The 22,352-nt window shown below is 37.1% G+C and overlaps 1 protein-coding gene across 1 annotated transcript in view; it reads left to right on the top strand.

Annotated features, from left to right (window-relative positions):
* LOC131035605 (uncharacterized) overlaps positions 1–22,352 on the top strand; it is a 125,022-nt gene that overhangs the window by 84,478 nt on the left and 18,192 nt on the right. Inside the window, exon 3 of the mRNA XM_057967339.2 lies at positions 7,151–7,351. Within this exon, the coding sequence (XP_057823322.2) occupies positions 7,151–7,351 (201 nt within the window). The remainder of the gene's footprint in view (positions 1–7,150; positions 7,352–22,352) is intronic.

The raw sequence follows: 22,352 nt of genomic DNA on the forward strand, positions 1-22,352 counted from the left end.
TTGAACAAAAAAATTTATTAGAAGAAAATGAGCTTTTCTTCCTTAATGTTGTAGGGAGTTCATTCCATCTTATTGAGAACTTGTGAATGTCTGCCATACACAAACTGATGGTAGGTGTCACATCATTATTTCCAATAAATTTGAATGATTTATTTTTTCTCCATTTTTGATGATACTTGCCACAAAGGTCCTTTTTTGATTTTCATTATTGTTTAGAAAATCTTCCCACTAGCTGAAACTTGACACCCATCCTTGAACATACTAGTGGAAATGGCATGATGTGATTAAATTTCTATACTAAAATATTATAGAAACAACATCATAATATTCTAAGAGAAAAAGATAAAGTTGCTCGATATACCTATATTTCTTTTATCCTCATTAAAAGATCATCCTATTAGAGTTATGCAGGCAACTAAGTGATGTCCACAAATTGTCCTCGGGTAAGCATAAAACTACTGTTCAGTTATGTATTTCTATTGGTGAATACATTTGTGCCTTTTATCTTCATGCCAAGAATGCTAAAAAAAACAGTGCTATGCCTCTAACCCTATAGTGTGGGTCTGGTTACGAGTAGTCAACTTGTGGCTGCCTTAACTCTTAAATAAGTTATAATCATTATACCTTGGAAAGATGGTATTGGGATTAGAGAGGTGGTGGGGAGAAACTAAGTGAGCAATGGTTGTGGAAGTGATCTGTAAATGGGGAGGATATCTCTCACACATCATACACCAATTATGGATATCGCTTTTGTAATTCTAATTAAATCCCTAATACACATACCTTAATCCCTTCCATTGGTTAGCAACATAACATGATGTGCATATCAAGGGAAAACATGGGAAACTCCATGAATCTTGACAAGAAAATGAGAAACATACCACAACAGCACAAGAACACAATGATTTTCCTTGGAGAAACCCATCTTTGTAAAAATTCCAACTAAAAGTGAGCTATTGTCGCTCAAATCAATGTTAACAGATAATTATAGATATTTAAATCAGTATCATGGCTAAATTGAGCTATACCAACACTCAAATTCTCCAAGATACTTGTAGTAACTTCATCACCATGAATAAAACTTGCAACTAATACAACTGTAGTGAAAAGATGGACTCATGCCACCATGACAATGAGAGATGGACTATAAAAACCACCAGCTGTAATGTAAAGATGGACTAAAACCACCGTAAGAATTGAGACAAACTTATCCAAAACTTATTTACAATAAGCACATGCCTTTTCCAAGACCTTCCAATGTGAAGAAATGAAGATCAAATATTGGAAAAAAAAGTTGATATTACACACCTCCACTATGGCAAATTTACCAATTTTGTCAAAGCTGTTTATGTTTTTTGTTGCTTTAGACAGGTGGTTTTTTCATTTTTATTTGTGTTTATGATGAATTTTTTTTATTATTGAATATCGATTACAAATATCTTGTTCATAATACGAGCATCAACATTAGACCAATACAATCTTCTTATGAGCAAACACATTAGAAATAACCCATGGAAGACCAAGAGTCACCACTTTTATTTAGAACCATATTAGAAGCCAACTATAAAAGGCCAAGAGTCACAACTTAGAATTTCACTTTAGATGTTCGGTAGTTGCAAGGGTTCGTATGGGTTCCACTTAAGACTTTGACCGGTCATACAAAGGTGCAGTAGTGTACGACAAGATGATAGAAGGCCGTACAACAAGGGAAAGACATCGTACAAAAAGTAGACATGTTTGAATAGGCCGTATGAGAGATTGATTGCATTGCATGGGAAGCCAAAGCATGACTAGCCATACAGAAAACATCCGAGGCCGTACGAGAAAGGAGGGAGTCAGCATGTGGGAGAAAACAAGATGTACGACAAAACTTCTAGTAGGTTGTATGTTGGAGAAATCATCAATGCGAGTGAACAAGGCCAACCATATGGTGGAGAACTAATTAGCCTGTACGTAAGCAAAGCTGATAGACCGCACATAGGAAAATCTAATAGCCCGTACATGAGCAAAGCAGAACTTGCCCGGTGAGAAAAGGGGATAAAATCCAAGCCATACATAGTGAAAGTTAGCTTTGACAATCTGTATATGGAAGAACTTCATTTGGAGAAAGGCATGGAAAGAGAGCAGTTTTTATACATAAAATATGCACTCATGAACGATTTGGATTCTACAAGAATATCAGACATCTCTCTTAGCAAATCGGTTTAACGCTCCAGTTGGTATGAGTTTCCTGTGCACATACATTTAATATTGTAGCAATATTTGTGACTATTTCTGCATAAGAGTACCCGTATATTTCTGCATGTTCATGTCGATATTCTGCATATTTATAATGAATTTTGTTGATATTCTGGATATCCTTGTTAGACAATACATTATGCTCATATCTGCTATGATAGATCTGAATTATGATATATTACTGCTGGTTTATTCTGAGTGTTACTATGTCATGATAGAGGGAGAGAAGTTACGGTTAGAGGAAATGATGTTGGGGTCACCTTCTAGGCACGCCACCTCATGGTATAAGACTGGGGAGTCCCATGAGGCCAAAGGGGTATGAGGGTGCTGCCTTTGGACCTATGAAGGATAGACTTTCTGGGCACCCTATTGTGACAGTCCTCATGCTCTCTATCATGATGAATAAATGTGTTAATCATGAGACATAGGACATGGATGGCAATACTAAGGAAAACGGTGATAGGATACCTCACTAGGTATTCCACCTCATATGGTATTGGCCACATGAGGCCAACGGGGAATGAGATCCGCCCTTGGGCCTAGGGTAGAGGGTCTCTAGGGCACCCTATCTAGTCACCCCTCTATGATTGAACTCGAGCATAATTTAATTTGTAATTAGAACTATATCAACTTTTGTCTGGTTGGTGTTTCCTAATTAATAGATCTATTAAATGAAATATGATTATTGTATATTTTCGAACTTCCTTGCAAAGCTTCAGTCAAAGTAACAGGTATCTCTAACCCCTATTCCCCTTCAATTAAGGTAGAAATTGGGTATCTCAAATTTGGGGACATTACAAGTTATCTTCTCTATCAAGCTAGGTGCTCATATTATCTTGACATTAGTTTCCTTTTGACATCAATAATAACCTATCTTGCTTTAACATCAATGACAATATGTCTATGACAGTCTTCTTACCTCTTACATCAATGGCAACAAAGTCTTCACTCCTTTGACATCAATGACAATCTTTACAACAGTTGATAGTAAAGCTATAGCAAATTATATAGTGGAGAAATCTAGTAATGGCCTAGGAATCAGCTAGTCGATGCTTTATTCTCAGTTTTGTCGAGGATCATGTTTGCAGAAAATGGACACTTATTGAAACAAGAAGTACTGCCAATTACAATATATCTATTTGTCCTTAAGCTCACGATAGAAACTGATTGATTATCAAGATTCAAAACCGTTGATGTGTTTTGTGATACTCTCCAACATAGGATAAAATATCGAGTATTTTGTCCTCTCTTGAACAAGGAAATATCAAATGCTAAACAATGTGATCAAATAAGGTGACCCCAAGGTTCCTATTATCAGGTCTTGATGATGCAATGGATAGTCTCAGTGAAATTATGTTTTTTTGTTGGTATTACAAAGGGACTTACACTTTTCATACAAAGCAACTGGAATTTGAATACTAAACTGACTTGAACTTCAAATAAATGCCAAAAGGGATAAGATTAGAGAAATCTAAGCTAAACCTAAGGACAATGATAATAATGGATGGTGCTTAGATAGACAAATTCCTTATGGTACCATTTTCTATTTTACCAAAGATAGCTCACAACGCCATAGAAAGAGTGCAATACTCTTAGGATAGTGAAAGATTTTCATATTGTAAAGTTCCATTCAAATACTCAATGTTGGCGCAATCCAAATGAACATCCACAATCGAGCCATTGCCAAAATGAGGTTCAGAGTAACCATACACTGCAATTTGCAATGAACAAACTACAAATGGTATGAACCAAGGAATTCATCAAATATCATCATGTTTCTCCATTACAATCAATGAACTTCAACTAAAACTTAAGAAGTAGAAACCATGCAAAATGCTGAAACAACTCACAAAGATCCACCATATCTTCAATGAAAATTATGAATTTTTCCCAGCATAGTCTTGGCAACAATATTTGATCTCCTCCTTCTACTACTTTTACTTGCTAAAAGAACTATTCTTAATATTTTAAACCTTTGCAAATGAAAAGGCTAAGCCTTTTATACACTTCTCACAAAGGAAGGGCCTAGATTGATTCTAAATCAATGGCCAAGATTAAACAATGAAACCCTGAGTGGAGTTGGTTATAACTACCACCTTTTACATTTAATGCCATCCAATGAGGAAATTACACAACTTTTACACCCTTTTAGAGAAAGGACCAATGAAAAATGAGCTCTACAATCATATTAAATGTAATTCCACATTCTAATTTCCTTCTTTGTAGGAGTCATGTTTGATGAATCTAGACATGTTGACCCTGAATAATTTGATTGGTTGAGATGAGTAGACGCCACCTCAGCTCTTATACGCCTTGTGAACTTTCTTCTTCTTCATCTAGCTTCTTTGTTTCAACTCCACTTATATATCATCACAAAGAAGTTCTATCCTTCATACCTCTATTGGATGAGTTTCTAATTTTGATTAACTCTTCTGAAACTTGAAAATGATTTCCTTGATTATTTCTTTTTCATTTCATCTTCATCTTCGCCATCCTCCTCTTGGATATCTTTGACCTTGATTTTCTTGTCGTAGTTGTACCTCCATCTGTAATGCTCTTCCATGTCATAATCTTGAAGTGTTTTTCTTTGTGATTCATCCTCCTCCTTGGATATCCATGACTTTGAGCTCTTTCACATTGTTGTCTTTTCATCCTATACTCATCCGCTTCCTTGTATCAATCCTGAAAAAGAAAGAGAATTCTTGGATTAAAGTCAGGGATAAATCACTTTTAGCAATTCCGGATTTTGGAATTCCCAACAAATTCATGAAAAGATTATGGAATTCCAAACTTAAACATATGCATTTCACCCCTAATTCTCTTGTGGAAGATTAAAGATTTTTCATGCAAAACATTCTTCCAAAGAAATTGTGAAACAAGTTTTTACTTTAAGGAACAAAGTCATTTGGATTTTCAAAATTCATCAAGAATTCACAAAAAATGCATTGCATACGCTCCCAAAATCCTTGATCTTCACTTCCTTCATATTTTTTTTCCAGAAAACTAATCTTAGTGACCTCTGGTTTTACATCCAGCAATCTGGAAATTCACTTGGAAATTCTGGAAATGATGTTCCTTTTTTGTCTTGAAATCTGGGAATGCTCAGTTGGTAAAGGGATTTGCTCAAATTTGCATGTAAATTCCTTGAATTTTCTCTTTGCTCCAGATCTGATTCCTGATAAATTTCGCCTCAACTGCTGTAATCCTCTCTTAATTCTGCTCTTTAATTGATGACTTCTGCTCTTAATTCGCCCCTCTTTAATTCTACTCCTTTTTCCTTTAATGCTTGCTTTGAAATCTGATCCTTCTTTGTTGGCATATATTATGTACTGTGGGACAGTTTTACACTTCCTTATGTATCCTTTCTTGTCTGGGAATTGATGTCTATGAATTTCTTTGTGAAGCTGTTGACTGCACAGAGGTGTATGGGTTGCTGTTGATAGGTTTTCTGAAATGACAGTTCTTGTTCTGTTGAGGAAGATCGTCAGTGCACAATAAGTTGCTAAATTGTTTTTTATCCATTTTTATACACACTTATAAGTTCTGACAGTGTATTGCCTAGAATTGTGACTGTAAATTAATTGAATAGTTTTGGACTATGCATGGGCATTGCTGGTAGGTTCTATGGGATATATTTGTAGTTTTCCATTACGGATTGATGGGTCATTAGAAAGATTCATTTGGGCTGTAATGCAAGTCTTACAGTTGTAAAATCATCATTATCTAGCATATATTACAAGAATCTTCCTTTCATCCATCATACTTATGATGGGGCTCGCTTCTTACATGTCCATTGGACCCAAGCCTTACCTTAGTTTTCAGTTGATTCCATCAGTTACTATTTTAAATAGAACTCTGTCGACATCTCAAGCGCAACATGGGTGAGACAAAAAAGAGTTGTCTATAGAATGGATGCAGGGCATCCATACACAACTAGAGTATCACTTGACCCCAAATAGCAGGATGAACACTGGGTTATCGCACTTTCAAGATTGATTACAGAGTATGACCTGATGCCAAATAGCACAATGAACAATGGGTGATATATCGCACCTTTAAGATTGATTAGAGTTTCAGCACATGAAAATGAAAAAATTGCAAGGCATACACGGGCCTCTTGACTGTGGCCCATATGCCATTATTAAAGCTGTCGGTTAGATTTCCTTGGTTCTCAACATCCCACCCTACCTTAGCATCAATTGTGCGTTGTTGATTAACTTCATAATACTTCTTGTTTCTGTTGGATTTGCATTTTGCAATTTATTGCTTATTGACTTCTAGTACAGTTGTAATAGATGCTTTCTTTGTCATTTATGTACATTGTAAAACATTTCATCTTGTATCTAGGCTTCAGAATAATAATTTTCTTTGGGTTAGTCTTTGGCTGGATGCTCCATCACTATGCTCACCTAAATCAGAAATTATGGAGTAACAACAAATTTATTATATTCATGAGCTTCTCTGGAGCTATCATGTGATTTATTTGAATATTTTTTAAATTGTGTTTCTTCACATTCTTGTGTTTGCTCCTAAGTTGAATTTTGCGTAGACATAAAATATTGGTCACTTAACACATTTTTTCCACAACAACAAAGGAATATTTTCATTCAATGTCAACGAATTCCAACTTATATCAGAGGGCATACATGTTGAGTGATATTATCATGGTCAAAATTTCAGTTTCTACCTTATTGATAAGTAAGATCTATCCAGACATAATGCATGCACCCTATTACACCACCCAATTTTCTCAATCTCATTTAATTCCATGATGTGTGTTGAATGATTCATAAAGTATCTAATTGTGCAGCTACTATTTAAATTAGAGGATTTGTTTTCCTATTTTTCAATACATAAATTGCTTGAATATCTAATATCTAATGGCTTATGGGGTTTTTGCTTTCCTATGCAGTGCATCGAATTATATAGAAACAAAGATGGTGAATTGGTGAGAGGTTTCTACTCTTTGGAAATGGTTCCAGACCTTGAACCAAGAGCTAAGTATCGCCATGTTATTGCTTTTGAAGACCGTGGGGATGCTAAAAATTTTTGCTATATTCTAAGATCAAGTCTGGAGAATGCCAGTGCCCGTGTCATACCACGTACTTCCAAGGTAAAACTTAGATTACATGGATTTGGCTTTCTTAGAGTATTTTTTAATTTCTCTTCTTTCAACTTTTCTGATCATAAAACATAGTACAAAATCAACATAAGACCTTTGAATGGGAGCCAGTTTTTGTTTTAATGGGTTGATCTTGGTGTTGATTTCTTATATATGCTAGTAATTTATGGCTAGCACCAGTGATCAATCAAAAATAGGAAAAAAAAAATGCATTTTTGCACGAAAAATGTCCTATTTATATTTTGGATTCTAAGTTGGTAGTCTAGGGAAATGGTCAAATATATCTATATTTGAATAACTTTAATCCTAGAAAATTACTGCCATGGAAATTTGCATTAAAAAAACCCTGTTTTCCTTTTTTTCTTCGTATTTTAATATTTTTTAGTGTAGTATGCCACCCCATATTGCATGCATTTTGTCAAACAGTTGGGACCCGTACTAATTGCATTGGCTAGCACCAGTGATCCATTTATATTTGTACCAGTGGAAATTAAAAAATGCATTTTTGCACTAAAAATGTCCTATTTATATTTTGGATTATAAGTTGGTAGTCTAGGGAAATGGTCAAATGTATATCTATATTTGAATAACTTTAATCCTAGAAAATTACTTCCCATAGAAATTTGCATTAAAAAAACCCCATTTTCCTATTTTTCTTCGTAATTTAATGTTTATTAGTGTAGTATGCCACCCCAAATTGCATCCCAATTTTTGCACTTCTTTCACCCACTCAGCTCTGAAGGTATTTTGTCAAACAGTTGGCACCTGTACTAATTGCATTCTTTACCATGTCATTTTAACAAACAGTTTGCAGATTTCATTCTTGTGAGTAGTTTCGGTTTTGCAAGATGATGATGTTTGTTTATTTGTTTGGTGAATGATTTGCAATTAAACTTATAAACACAATTCCCTTGTAAACTTGCCACTTTTCTCAAACAAAGGAAAACTCAAACACAATCAATTTTGGAAGATATTTATCCATTAACCGATTGCTGATCTAACATTAGCATGACAGAAATTTACATCAGATATTAAAGATTAACGATATGCCTTTTATCAATGACCAAACTAGTACCATGGAAGTGCCCCTTTGATGTTCACCTCCAACAGAGCTTCCAGCGAGTTTCCCTATGTCTTTAGCAGCCAGATTAATGATGTTGTAGACTGAAAAATGCCTCCAAAAGATACGAACAGACCTTTCCTTATTGCTATAGCTTACCAGATATGCTCAGCTCATAGACTCCAAGACCAGGGCAAACTGTTTAGCATGCACTCTATACTCATCTTCTCAGGCCTTTTCAAATCAGAAATAATATGCAAGGGAATGCTCCTGAAATAAAGACAGAATGGTATGCCTGGAAGATTTCTTTGAGACATCCAATCCCTCCAATGTGCTCACGACCTTCAAGAAATTCGTCATTACTCAAATCCTTGCAATATCAAAGCAAACCACACATGCAACATCACCCAGCTGGAAAGGAAAACCCACATTCTCCCTTCTTCACCCTAACTGCAGTATGGCGTCCAGCTTATAATTCAAAATCGCCCTAGGCAAAATGCCAATTCCAAAACAATGCTTCCAATGTAGGCGTCCAAAACCAACAAGAGATAATCTTCAATGCTCATCGATTTCCAGCACCCTAAAAAAGGAACTTCTAGAATGGCATTCTTTTTTTCTGAATATAAGCAAACCCTTCATCTGAAACTTACTTGTAACTACTTCAAGAGAATAGCGCACAAATTAGAAAACCTCAAGGGCAGATATCTCCAACAGATATTAGCAAGGGCAGATCTTTCACCACCGGAGCTAATCTTCTCCAAGAGGAATTTTGTCCTCGGGAAGGCTGAGATGAACCAAGTCCAATCTCCAGAACCACGCATGGTTTTCGGAGAGAAATTATAATCTTCAACATATTGAAAATGAGCAGTAAAATGCCTTTTTAACTCCTCTAACTCCAGTGCCTTAATTAGGGTTTTGTAACTTTTTAATTTAACTTTATCATCTCCTTATGTCTCCCTATGTTGGTGCCAACTTCTAAGAAAACACTTTATTTTATACTTTAAAATAACACCGTATAACTCCCTAGGTGCTAAAATAAAGCTACTTTATTAAATCAAATAATGTTAAGTTAAATGCTATGTTCCACGGGGACGCGTCCTCAGGCTTGGTACCCCCGTACCCATTTCGGAGACATTATAGGGACAGTTCTCGGACGTACCCTGCCTGTTTCCGCACAATTTTTTTTGAAATGTTTCCTATTTCCATTGGGCCAGTGTTGGTTGTGGAGACAATTATTTTATTATTTTAAATGTCACCTAACATTTTATTATTATTTTAAGTTGATCCCTTTCGGTGGGTTCATTTTGTTTTTTGAAGTGACCAGGCACTTTTTTTAGCAGTTCTTTCTCCTGGTTTGTACAAGGTTCGGGTACCTTTCAAATACCTGCTTTTACTTAATCAAAACATTTTTCCCACCTGTTATATATCCCACTTGCAATCCAGACAATTGAATGCCATAGTCAACAAATCTGTATTTGTAGACACGGTTAGCTTGAAATTCCATGCATGAGTAATAAAGATGTCATTGTACAGGAGGCTGCATTAACAGAAAGCTCAGAAATATGCTGGCATAACTAAATTGCCCCAATCTGCTCTATTTGAAGAGGGAGACATTTGGATATATTAAACTTTCACTTAAACATCTCAGCCAATTTAGGATGACAATCATAATATCAAGTTTAACAAGTATGACAGTTAGCAATATTTTTCATTATGAGAACAATAAATAATTACATGAAATTTTACAGTCTAAACGAGTGAAAAAGGCAAGTCCAAGACATTCATATCTAAATTCTAGTTCTAATTTGACTAAATGTTAGATATTAATGTCCACTAGTTAGCAGAAATATAATTCATTCAGGCGTTAATGTGCTTCATCATTGTTATGATGTGCATATTTGAAATTTCTATATTTAAAAAAAATCTTCCTATCTTTTTAATGGTCGTCCCCTAAAAAATGGTTCAAAAATACCCCCGTATAGGAAATGTGTCCCATGCCATCTGTATCTTTGATTTCAGTTGTTTTGCCTTATTTGCCTCCTGATTCGAGTAGTGTCATTTGAGGGCACTCATGCAGATTACAGTCTTCTCTACTTGGTCATGTTCTAGTTCAGTGGATGTTCTTCAGATCAGCAGTTATTCTTCGACAGAGTTTGCAGGGTCTTCATGATTCAGTGATATTTTTTCCATCTCTTTTTGGAGTAGAGTTTTGTTCCCACGTGGTTTTCTCTATTTCTCCAGTTCATAGAGATTTCATTGTATTTGGGTACCTGATCAGGCCTTGTTGCCGGGACCCATCTTTCATGCTTTCAGTAGTTGTTCTAGGTTTTAGCTTCTCCCTAAGTCTAGCTTAAGGGGGGGTGTTAGAGTATTCGGGTATTTACTTGATTAATTAAACATTCTTTGTTTAATTATTTAAGTTCCCTTTATCTCTATTACACTTAAGCTAACTTTAGGTGCATATAATTAATTGTTTTAATTAATTATTATGTGCAAACCTAGGTTTTCCCTTTTTAGGGTTTCTTGACCTATTAAAGGTTGAGTTCTTTCTTTTCATTGTAAGAATCACATTACATATTTTTGTGAATATTGAGCTCTCTCTTTTTGAGCATATTCTCTGTGTTTTGTATGTTCTTCAGATTTTGCTTCATTGCTTCTCCTTGTAACAGGTTATTCAGCTTGCAGAAGATCTTCAGGCTCCTGTGGTGTTGTATTTTCTCAACTCCTATATGGTATCAGAGCACCCTTGCTTGTTTGTCTCCATCTCTTCTTTCTGTGACAGGTTATTTGCATGCAGGTGATCTTCGGGGTTTGTGAAGTTGGCTTTCTCAACTTCTACATGGTATCAGAGCTCCAGACCTGCTGCTTCCTGTTCGTCTTCTGAAGAATTTGGAGCTACGAGGGTTAGATCTGATTTTCCGGTTTTGGTTGCATCAGATCTGTGTGTCTTCTGTTTTTTATTTTGGAATAGGGGTATTTTTTTTCGGTGCACTTTGAGCCCAAACGGACCTCACCGTTGAGCTCGTAGCGCCCCAAAACCCCTATTTCCATATAAAATTCATCCGATTTGGACACAGTTGCACCAGAAGGCAAATTTTTTTTATGCCCCAAGGCCGTACGGCCCCAGGGCACGCAGACTGAGGCAAAATCAAAAAAATATATAAAAAAAGAGGTTTTTTGTTTTGAGGAAGGCGCAGCCAGTTTAAAACGCAGCGCCGCCCAGCGGCCACTGCCCGGCCGCCGCCGCCGGCGGTCACCACCGGTCGCGGCCAGGCAGCTCCCGCCACGCCGCAGGCGACGCCCGCAGCCGCCGCGCCACCCGCGCTCCGCCGCCCGCGCCCAGCCCGCGCCTTGCCCACGTGCCGCCGCCGCCGCCACTGCACCGCCCCTGCGCCGCCGCCCCCTGCGCCCGCCCCTGGTCGCCCAGAGGACCAGGGGCTTATTTTTTTTAAGCCCTTGAGGGCTTAAAGGGCCTATTTGGGCTTTTTTGGAGCAGTTTTACTAAATCGGGTATAACTCGGGCATTTTAGCTCGGATTTTCGAATGAAAATAGGCGTTGGAAAGCTGGTTCCGAGCCCGATCTAAAAGATGGAGATTTTTTTTTCTGATTTTGCCATTTTACAGTGTTTTTTGCCAGTCAAAGTCAGAACAAGTTTTTTGCACTCCAGGAGCCATATCTTTTGCATACGGACTCCGTTTTTCGCAAACGAATAGGCGTTGGAAAGGGGTTTCTGTGCTCTTTCCAGATCTGTCATGTATTTTTCCAGAATCTGCACCAGGTACATTTTATTCAGTACTTTGTGTTTTCACACATCTATCAATTTACTTGGACGTTTCAAACTTGGAAATGATTTGTTTGCGTGGGATGGCTTTATTTGATCTACTTTATCAGTATTAAAGTCATTTAGTCTCAGATTTGTTAATTTGAAGAGTTATCATGGGTTTTTCTACTCACCCTTCAGTTGTATTTCTAGAACGGGGTAATTATGAGTCATGGGCAAAGGGCATACTTACACACTGTAGGTGGCTTAATATTTTGCCTTATTTGTATGATCTCATACCTGAACCAGCAGCTTTAGAGGGAAAACTAGCTTGGGATATCATTAGAAATCACATAGTAGGAGTTATTTTGTCTAGTGTTGATTCTGACACTGTGTGGGCTATATCGGGCATTGATTGTCCTCACTCACTTTGGACACGTCTTTGGGAGATCTATGGAGACCCCAGTCTTTCTCCATTCCCAAAGGATCCTGCTTCAGATTGTCTTGTACCCATTGGTTGGAGAGATAACACACCTTTTGATCATGATACTTTAAAGGAACTTCAATATTTAGACACCCTTACATATTCCGATGAATCAGAGGATTGTCTCACAGTTCCTACTCTTCAGACTGAGATTATACATGTATCAACATCATCTCCTTTTGTTCCTGATCAGTTTGATATTGCCTCTTCTTTGGCTCCTATTGATTCAGCTAAGCAGGACATCACACATCTTTCAGACATGGCTACTTGGGATTCTTATCTTGCAGGCATTTCATCTTTGTTTGTAGAGTCCTATATTGCAGACTTGGAGGATTACTTTGAGGATTTTCAGCTCCTCTTTGTTGACAGCCATATTCCAGGTGTTAGCCCACCATCATCTGTGCATTCAGAGGTTGCAGTTTTTGAGTCTTCCATTCAGTTTGGATTTGACATCTTTTGTTTCAGTTCAGACAGAGGGATTCTTCAGCATCCTATTATGGCACACATCTTGAGACAGATTGATTCTTCTCTCTTCATAGGGTTTCTTCATCTTCGTCCTTTGGATCCATTTCTTCCCAAGGGGAGGAATATTATATGCCGCTTCAGGATCTCTTTCTGGATTCTACCTCAGGCATCCATATGTGCGACAGGAGTTTCTTCATTGTGGGGGGGGCTTCTAGTCTCTTTCTTTTTCTCCTATGGAGACCATTGTATATGTACTTATATGATAGAAGTTGTCTATGGGGGGTATCATGTTATCCACCTCCTATCCTTCTGTTATTAGTGCATTTATTTCTTTCATCTCTTTTTGGAGTAGAGTTTTTCCCATGAGGTTTTCTCTATTTCTCCACTTTACAGAGATTTGGTTGTAATTGGGTACCTGATCAGGCCTTGTTGCCGGGACCCAAGTTTACTTTCTTGCATTGTAGTTACATTTGCTTTCTTGCACATGTTTGTAACTGCACTTTTGCTCATCTTAAGGGGGGGTGTTAGAGTAAAGGTTTTAATTTAATCATGTTGATTAAATTACCTTTATTCCTCTCTTAAGATTTCACTTTAGTTTGCATTTGTGACATTTAATAATTATATTAATTATTAAATGTCTACCTATTAGGGTTTCTTTTAGGGTTGCACAATATCCTTTTATAAGGATTCATCATTGTAATTTATCTCTCTCTTGGATGAATACATTTTTCAGCTTTCAGAGCACCCTTGCTTGTTTGTCTCCATCTCTTCTTTCTGTGACAGGTTATTTGCATGCAGGTGATCTTCGGGGTTTGTGAAGTTGGCTTTCTCAACTTCTACAGTTGTCACCTGTCGTCCCCGTCCTTGCCCCTGAAACTTGGTGGAACATAGGTTAAATTTTTAATTCAACTTTAATACTTTTTAATTGCTATTTTAAATAATACCTCTGAACACCATAAGTCGCCAACATAACATCAATTAATGCAATCATCAACTATCCCAAAATAGTAACATTGCGAGAACCAATTGAAGTTGATAGATAATTGATGCCGACACAAGTTCATACTATAAATAGCAGTGTTCTCTAAGGACCAAAGAGAGCAAACCCAAAAAAACCTAGAAAGATTAGTGCCATACAAGCACGTACTAACCAGAAAGATTAGCACCATGCAATCACTTGTTATAAATAGTAGTGATCTATGGGAACCAAAGAGAACAAACCCAGAAAAATAGAAAGATTAGTGCCATGCAAGCAGTTTCTATAAATAGTAGTTTTTTTCTAGAAACTAAAGAGAACAAACCTAGAAAAACCCATAAAGATTGGTGCCATGCAAGCACTTACTATAAATAGTAATTGCTGCCGAAACCTACTGAAACTGAAAATTAAGTTCACCAAGAGCATTTGAACACTCCTAGTGAAATTGGAAACCTTCAGAAAACCCTAAAAATTATGCAGCACTTGTAGAATAGGATGACATAAAAATGGGGACATTACCATTTAGTCCATATTTTTTACAAAAGTCAAAGCTCTATAGATTCTTGAATCCTAAAGTTTTGGAAATTTGCCACATTTGCATGTCCGTGTTAACCTTTTTCTGGTAACTTTGGAAGAAAATTGTTGCGAGGCAAACTGTACATTTTTCCTACATACCCTGTTGTATCAATTCTTTTGTCATTTTTAATTTTCTTGAGAATTTTTTTGGTTAGGCATGGACCTATATTAATACATTTATTTGGACCAGATCAAATGTTTTTTAAAATTGAAAGTTGACAGTCAAAAGGCCATGTAGTCTAAGATAAGAAGCCATTTCGTGGGGATACGTATGGTGTAACTTGAAAGAATTCCATAATATTTATCTGTACAAATGAAGACGGGCCAGTTGTTTGTGAGGAAATAGAGAGCCAACAAAATAGCTCTGGTGGGAATACCAAAAATGAAAATAAATGAAATAGGGAGGACAAGAAGAATATGGGTAGGAAGAAATTAGAAAAAATGAAAGGTGAGGATGAGGAACAAGGGATGCAGGATTAACTTTCCATAGCCACTAATGTGGCATTTCATTTATTGCTAAGTTGTCAGTTCAGGTTTAGGTACAGGAATTTGGTTTGCTAGTTTGGGAAAATTTTGAAATGAGTTTTGGGTTTAGGCATGGATTAAGATTAGAATCTCACATACCATCATATAAACAACAAAACCACCATAAACTTGTAATCATAGCATCATGTGATCATACCATCATAGCATCATATACTTCAAGTTCAATATCAAAATAATAATATAGAGTTCAAGTATCATTTTTTCAATAGTTGGAATTTTAGTTTTAAATTGTAATCATCAAATGGATTCTCCATATCATCAACATCATCATTGACATTGACATTAGATGACAATGCGAATGCCAGTGCCATTGCCACTTGCACTTGCACTAATAGTGTTCTCGTTTTTTGAGTCCTCAAATGCAACAAGATGAGAAGTGGAAGCATCCAAGTCAGTATGCTCAAGCTCTATATCCCACATCTTTGAGTCCCCTTGCTTGTAGTCATGTCTCTTGTGTGAAAGGAGAAGCAAGTTGGAATGCACATATACTAAGTTCTCCACTCTTTTTGATTGCAATCTATTGTGCTTTACTGAGTTGATGAAAGAATATGTGCTCCAATTTCTTTCTGATGTAGATGAACTAGCAACCTACGAAGACAAAGTAAACTATAAATAAAAAAACTTACTTATGATAAAATAAATATTCATTAATTGTTAAACTTGTGATGAAATTTTGATTGCGAGGGGCTGCAGGTTTTGGAAGCATTGGTCATGGAAGTACCACCAACTATGAGCATCCTTCTTAAACATATGATGAAGAGCATCAACACTTAGATCATTTGTGTTCACAAAATCTGTGAACTCATTTGTAATCAAATCTCGCACATCATCTTCAGGGAAGAGTCTAAGGAATGTTTCCTTGTACCCTTTGGACACTAACTTCTATATGGTGCAATCCTTCCTAGCATATCAAGAAACTTATTGCTGTAGTATTTTGGAGTCAATGCATAGGCAAGAAGATGTAATGGAGTGGTCATCATGTTCCACCTTTCTTCAACAATTGCTTGCAGTTGTTTGAAGAAAGTCTCCTCACGGTCTTGCTCTTTTGCACTTGTGATGCATTTCATCTTCTCAAGCATTGAGTTGATGCCATCATACACCTCTCCAATGCAAGGCCTATCCATGTCAGTGCAGCCAATCATGCTCATAATGGGCTTGATGAAACTAAGGAGATACTCCACACGATCCTACCATGAGTCATCTTATATCTTTTGCTTGATTTTTGTTGCCCTCTTAATACTGCTTTGCTTCCATATAGCCCAGTTTTGGCTGAGCACCATATTACAAAGTGGCACTTTAACTTTCACAAGTTGTCTCAAGACGATTGTGTTAGATGCAAAACGGGTCTCTACGACCTATAAGAGAAATTAAAACCAAAATGTTTAAAAATTAAAGACACTTTACAAAAGAAAACATATTACACAATCAAATTATGAAAATAAAAAAAATCAGAAAATGTATAATTAAATTACTACTTCACTCGCCTTCAATAGCTCCAAACCTAAAAATGATCTAAAAATCCATTGAGACATGTGGTGGTTGGTGATGAACATTTGGATCTCCTTAGCCTCTTCATACACCTCTTTGATCCACTCAATTTTATTCCCAATCTTTTGTAGCATAAGATTGAGCGAGTGGACCTCACAAGGTGTCCAAAAGATATGGTTACAACATTCCTCTACCAACAAACTAGCAGCTCTACAATTCTTTGTGTTGTCTTTTATGACTTTAACAATTTTATAGGGTCCCACTATCTCAATGGCAGAGATGAGAATATCAGCAATAAATTGCCCATCTTTTACTTGCTCCACACAATCCATGTTTTTCAAAAACATTGCCCCTTTAAGGGACACCGCTATGACATTGATATACATTTGTTTCAATCCACGAATCCTTTATGGACTTCAATGCATCTTCAACTCCCTCGATCTCTCTTTCCAACAAGGTGTCACGTACCTTCTCATAACCCGGGCCCTTACACCCTCCTGGAGCTTCATTAACACTTTTCAACATCTTTTTCCAATATGGAGAGCAAACAACATTGAAAGCCAACCCATTTGCATATATACATCTTGCTACATCTTGGTCAACAATGCCTTGACTCACATTTTGAAATGCACTTTCCAAAGGTCCCTTTGATTTTTTGCGTACAATGGGTGCTTAATTTTCAGGCTTAGTTGTGGTAAAAAATGAGATGGGGGCCGCATTCCCTTTGATATTTTTGAAATGGGGTGATTTAATCTACGTGCTTCTCTCCCTTCTGCTTCTTCATGCTCCCTTATATATTTTAACACTATCTCTTGTTGTATAGGCACACCATTTTTTCCAGGGCATTTTTGATGCCTCTTCCTGGTATTCCACACAAATGGCCTGCCACCTGAAAATATGAACTATTACATTCTACATGACATCCCCGACATTTCCAACAATGTCCCTCACTTCCTGGAAGCTGCCATATAATATTAACATATTTCCATAGAGGATAATTTGGATCTGTTTTGTGTTTTTGTTGTTCATTTGTGCCTATGAAGAGGTAGATGCTATTCTAGTTCCTATGGCAAGAAATTTTATGAACACATTCAAAACAAAAACAAAAGAATAGAAAAAATAGGCAAACTAAATAAATAATGTTTTCATGTTTGTGAAACAAAAATGGATGAAAAAAATGAAAAAAAAACTCACCTCTTTCAGCCAATGGAAGCTTGCAAATGAGTAGGAATGAAGCTGCAACACTTGATCAAGCTTCAACAATCGATCTTCAACTCCTTCTATTTGATGCTAGAAGACAAACTTTGCTCAACTTGCAAGGAAAATACAATTGCTTGCAAAACAAAAGAGAAAAAATAACCCTCGTAAGTGTTTAAAACTCACTTTTAGGGTTTCATTTCACTTTTTACAAGTCATGGACTTCAAAAAAAAAAAGTAAAAATTCTGCAATTTTTTTTTAAAAAAACCAGCACCCAAGGAGTTGGAAACGATGCACCTTGGTGTGCACCCTGACTGGACGTGCAAGCGTACCAGACCAAGACAGGGTTGTGATGTTTTCACACATCACCCCATTGCAAGTGGGGAACCCCACTTTTTTGCTTTTTAGGTAGATGTTTTGCTTAGATTGCCTTAGCTTAGCAATAATTTCTTGGTTTTAACCTTTGCTTGTGAGAGGGTGTCTTAGTTTTAGTCTCCGGTCTCTTGCCTGTGCAAAGTGTTGAGTTTTTGGGTTTTTTCATTAGTTTCAAAAGATATCATCAAATCAATAGTTCAATGTCTTCACTAGGAAGGACGAATAGGTCACCCTCATAGTACTACAACTAGTGTTGGTCTTCTGGTTGGTGCCAACATGGTTGGGAGGATATTCTGATGCTATAGATGTGTTTTGATAGGTTAATGGAGCAGAATGACATTTTCTGGGATGATTTTGGACAACTTTTAGAAAGTTGCTTTTTTACTTTTTCTATTTTTTAGAAAGTGTCATCTTTAGCACTGATTGGTCAATTGGAGAAGTTTCTATTTTAGAAAATGCCAGTATTAGAAGTTACTATTGTGGAAAAGTACCATGCAAAGAAAATCCTCAAGGAAGTGTAGAAATTCTTGTTCCAAGCACGAACCCCACCTAAGGAAAAGAGAAAAATCCACTAAGAGGTCGAATTTCTCAAGTTAGAAGCAAAGTGGACAAATCCACTTGGAGGTCGACTTTTTCAAGAGAAAAAGCCACTTTGAGGTTGATTTTCCCGAGTAGAGGCGAGCAAAATGTTTCTAAATACTTGAAAATCCATTTGGAGGTCAAATTTCCGAAGAGAAAATCTGCTTGAGGTCGAAATCCGCTTGGAGGTAAAATGAAGTTCCAAAGAGAAACTTGAGGTCGAAAATTCACTTGGAGGTTGTAATGTGGTGAATGTGTGAATGAGAGATTAAGAGGAAAACTACCCTTTCCCTCCAAGGAGAGATGAGAGTTTCACTGCGGATTTCCCTTCAAACACTTTTCACCCAATTACATTGGAAGAGGAGAGGAGAATTCTGAGTGAAATAGGAATGATAAGCTATAATTCCCCTCTTCCTATTTGAAATGGAAAGGAATTGATTGAATTATGTAGAGCAAAAGTGACAAAGAACTGATTATAATTTGAGATCGGAGTATGGGATTAAGTTGTGCACTTGGATCTGGTAGTAATATGTCGAGACGAAGTCGCCTTGCGAATTTGAGGAAAAGTTGCCTGGATCGTGGCGGGAATGTACACAGTCCTTCGAAAAATCTGCGAAACGAAAAGAGTTTTTTCTGCCTTTGCAAATGGAGCCCGAATCCGAAAATATAGCTATGCACCTGCAACCTACACACGGAAAAGAGATGAAAATGGGTTGGGATTGAGGGTTTGCCTTTAGGTCAAACCCCAGTTTTGGAATTAACCAAGTAATGAAAGAAAGTACTTGCAAGTGGATGTAAATGAAAGACTGAAATGTAAATCACCTCAAGGGAGATTGTGATAGCAATGTTGATAGAGATGCTTGTGTGGAATTGAATGTTGGAATCAATCTCCTCCTTAATGGTTGAATCCTTGACTTGAATGCAACACCTAGCCGTGAAGGGAGACTTGAGAATACTCAATGTTGAAAAGGAATGCTTGAATGCTCTTGAATGCTTGATCTCATGTAAACTTCCCACTCATCCAACTTATGCAAATGAGAGGACAAATGCAACTTAAATACTTGTCAATTAGGGTTGATGAGACTGATTTTCGTCACAGGCTAACATCGGGGAAGTTTCCTGCTCATTGCACAACCTACAATGCATGTTCTAGGAAAGGTCCTGCCCCAAAATAGGGCAGGGACAGGGGCGCCACGCCTTTGTCCTAGGGGGGATAGGGGCGCCACGCCCTTGTCCTACCCCTTTCTCTAGGGCAGAGTGTAGACAGGGTGGTGTGGAGGCCAAGGAAGGAGCGGATCCTAAGGGTTGAGTAGTGGGACAGGGGCGCCGCGTCCCTCTCTTACCCCTTTCTCCAGGGCAGAGTGTAGACAGGGTGGTGTGGAGGCCAAGGAAGAAGAAGATTTCGAGGGTTGAGTAGTATCCAGTCTCCAATCTCCGATTAGGCTAGAGGATTCAATCTTGCGTGCGTGAGGACCCTAATGTAGTCGAAAATTGCTAGGGTCGCAATTTTATGACACTATAGAGGTAAAATGAAGTTCCAAAGAGAAAAATCCACTTGAGGTCGAATTTCCCAAGTTAGAAGCAAAGTGGACAAATCCACTTGGAGGTTGACTTTCCAAAGAGAAAAATCCACTTAGAGGTCAATTTTCCAAAGTAGAGGTGAGCAAAATGTTTCTAAATCCTTGAAAATTTCTTGTGAGGTAAAAGCAATTCCACTAAGAGTGCAAGGTAAAATGAAGTTCCAAAGAGAAAAATCTACTTGGAGGTCAAATTTTCGAAAAGAAAATCCACTTGAGGTCGAAAATCTACTTGGAAGCAAAATGAAGTTTCAAAGAGAAAATCCACTTAGAGGTTGAAATTTCACTTGGAGGTAAAATGAAGTTCCAAAGAGAAAATCCACTTGAAGGTTGAATTACTCGAGTTAAAATCCACTTAGAGGTCGAAAATCCACTTGGACGTAAAATGAAGTTCCAAAGAGAAAAATCCACTCAGAGGTCGAAAATCCACTTGGAAGTAAAATGAAGTTCCAAAGACAAAAATCCACTTAGGGGTCGAATTTCCCAAGTGAAGAGGTAATAAAGTTAAGTGAAATAAGAGTAATTCCATCATGAAGTCGAATTTCCCATGTGGAAATAAGGTTGCAAAGGTAAAGTGAATTTCATAAGGACAAATTAATCCCTATGAGGTACGTTTCTCCACTTAGAGCTAAATTACCTATTGGGGGTCACATCAAATGTTGGGATAAAAGTAGGGACAAAATTTGTCCCTATGCAAATTGAATTCCCACTCTTGCATTAACAATTCCAAAAACTTAAAGCGATACACATTAAAGAATTATTATTTGCTGGTAAAATCGCATGAAAGGAGAGGAGGTCGGCTTAATTATCAAGTGCTAAGAAAATGCAAATTTATATTGCAAACAAACATAAAAGTTTTTTTCAAGGTAAGTCGGTTGTGTATGAAAGTGAAGAGGTGTGATCATTGAATGGAAGACATATATAATGAAGAAGGGAAGCACTCCATCACAAATCAATTCGAATTTGCTTAAGACAAATTCGCATCCAAGAGAAATATAAACATGTTCGCAGAAAAAAGGAAGAAGATATTCACCACAGCTGGCATAAGGAATTCAGGCCATGAAAATCAGACCTAAGGATAGAAGAAATAGCGAATTTTGTTAAAATCAGATCTGGAGCAAAGTAGGTCATAATTGGGAAGAATAAATCAGAGTTTTATAAGCAGATCTGAGTTTGTCTCTTCACCTTTTCGAGTTTCCAGATCTGGAACATTATTTCCAAAAAGTTTTGAGAGAACAATTTCCAGATTTTTGAAGGGTTTTAAGAAGCAAGTTTTGTAAATTATCTTGCATTTTGCTTACTTAAGGTTACATTTATAACCAAGGTTTAAATATTCTTTGTCTTTTTCAGGTTGGATGCAAGCAATGTGATGTATGGAGCATGCAAGATCATACAAGGAAATGGATGAAGATGAAAGCCCTACAAGGACGTAAGATGCACAAGATCAAAGTGAAAGCTCAACACATGAAGAGGACTTCACCAAGGCAAACAATTTTCAACTCAAGGATCAGTTCAAAGGACAAGTCAAATAAGACAACATCACAAATGCGAATGTGGAGGATCAACATGCCAAGTCTTGGAGGAAGATAGTGTTGATATGTTTTTTATGCACCATACAACACAAAATAAAATACTAAGTATTCTATCCTCTTTTGAACAAAACCCTTCGAAGTGCTAAGCTATGTGATCAAATGGGGTGACTCCAAGTCTCTGAATGTCAGGTCTTGACGTGCTCTTGGATAGACTCAGTGTTTATGATGTGATTTTGCTGGAATCACAAGGGGACTCATGTTGATACTTGAATGCTTGAACTCTATTGGAATGTGGAATTTTACTTAACTTTAAAAGAAAAGGCAAAAGAGATAGGGTTTAGGAAGCTAATCTAATCCTAGAATGTAAGAGACTAT

Source organism: Cryptomeria japonica, chromosome 3, assembly GCF_030272615.1.
Source record: "Cryptomeria japonica chromosome 3, Sugi_1.0, whole genome shotgun sequence".
In the NCBI taxonomy this organism is placed as follows: Eukaryota; Viridiplantae; Streptophyta; class Pinopsida; order Cupressales; family Cupressaceae; genus Cryptomeria; species Cryptomeria japonica.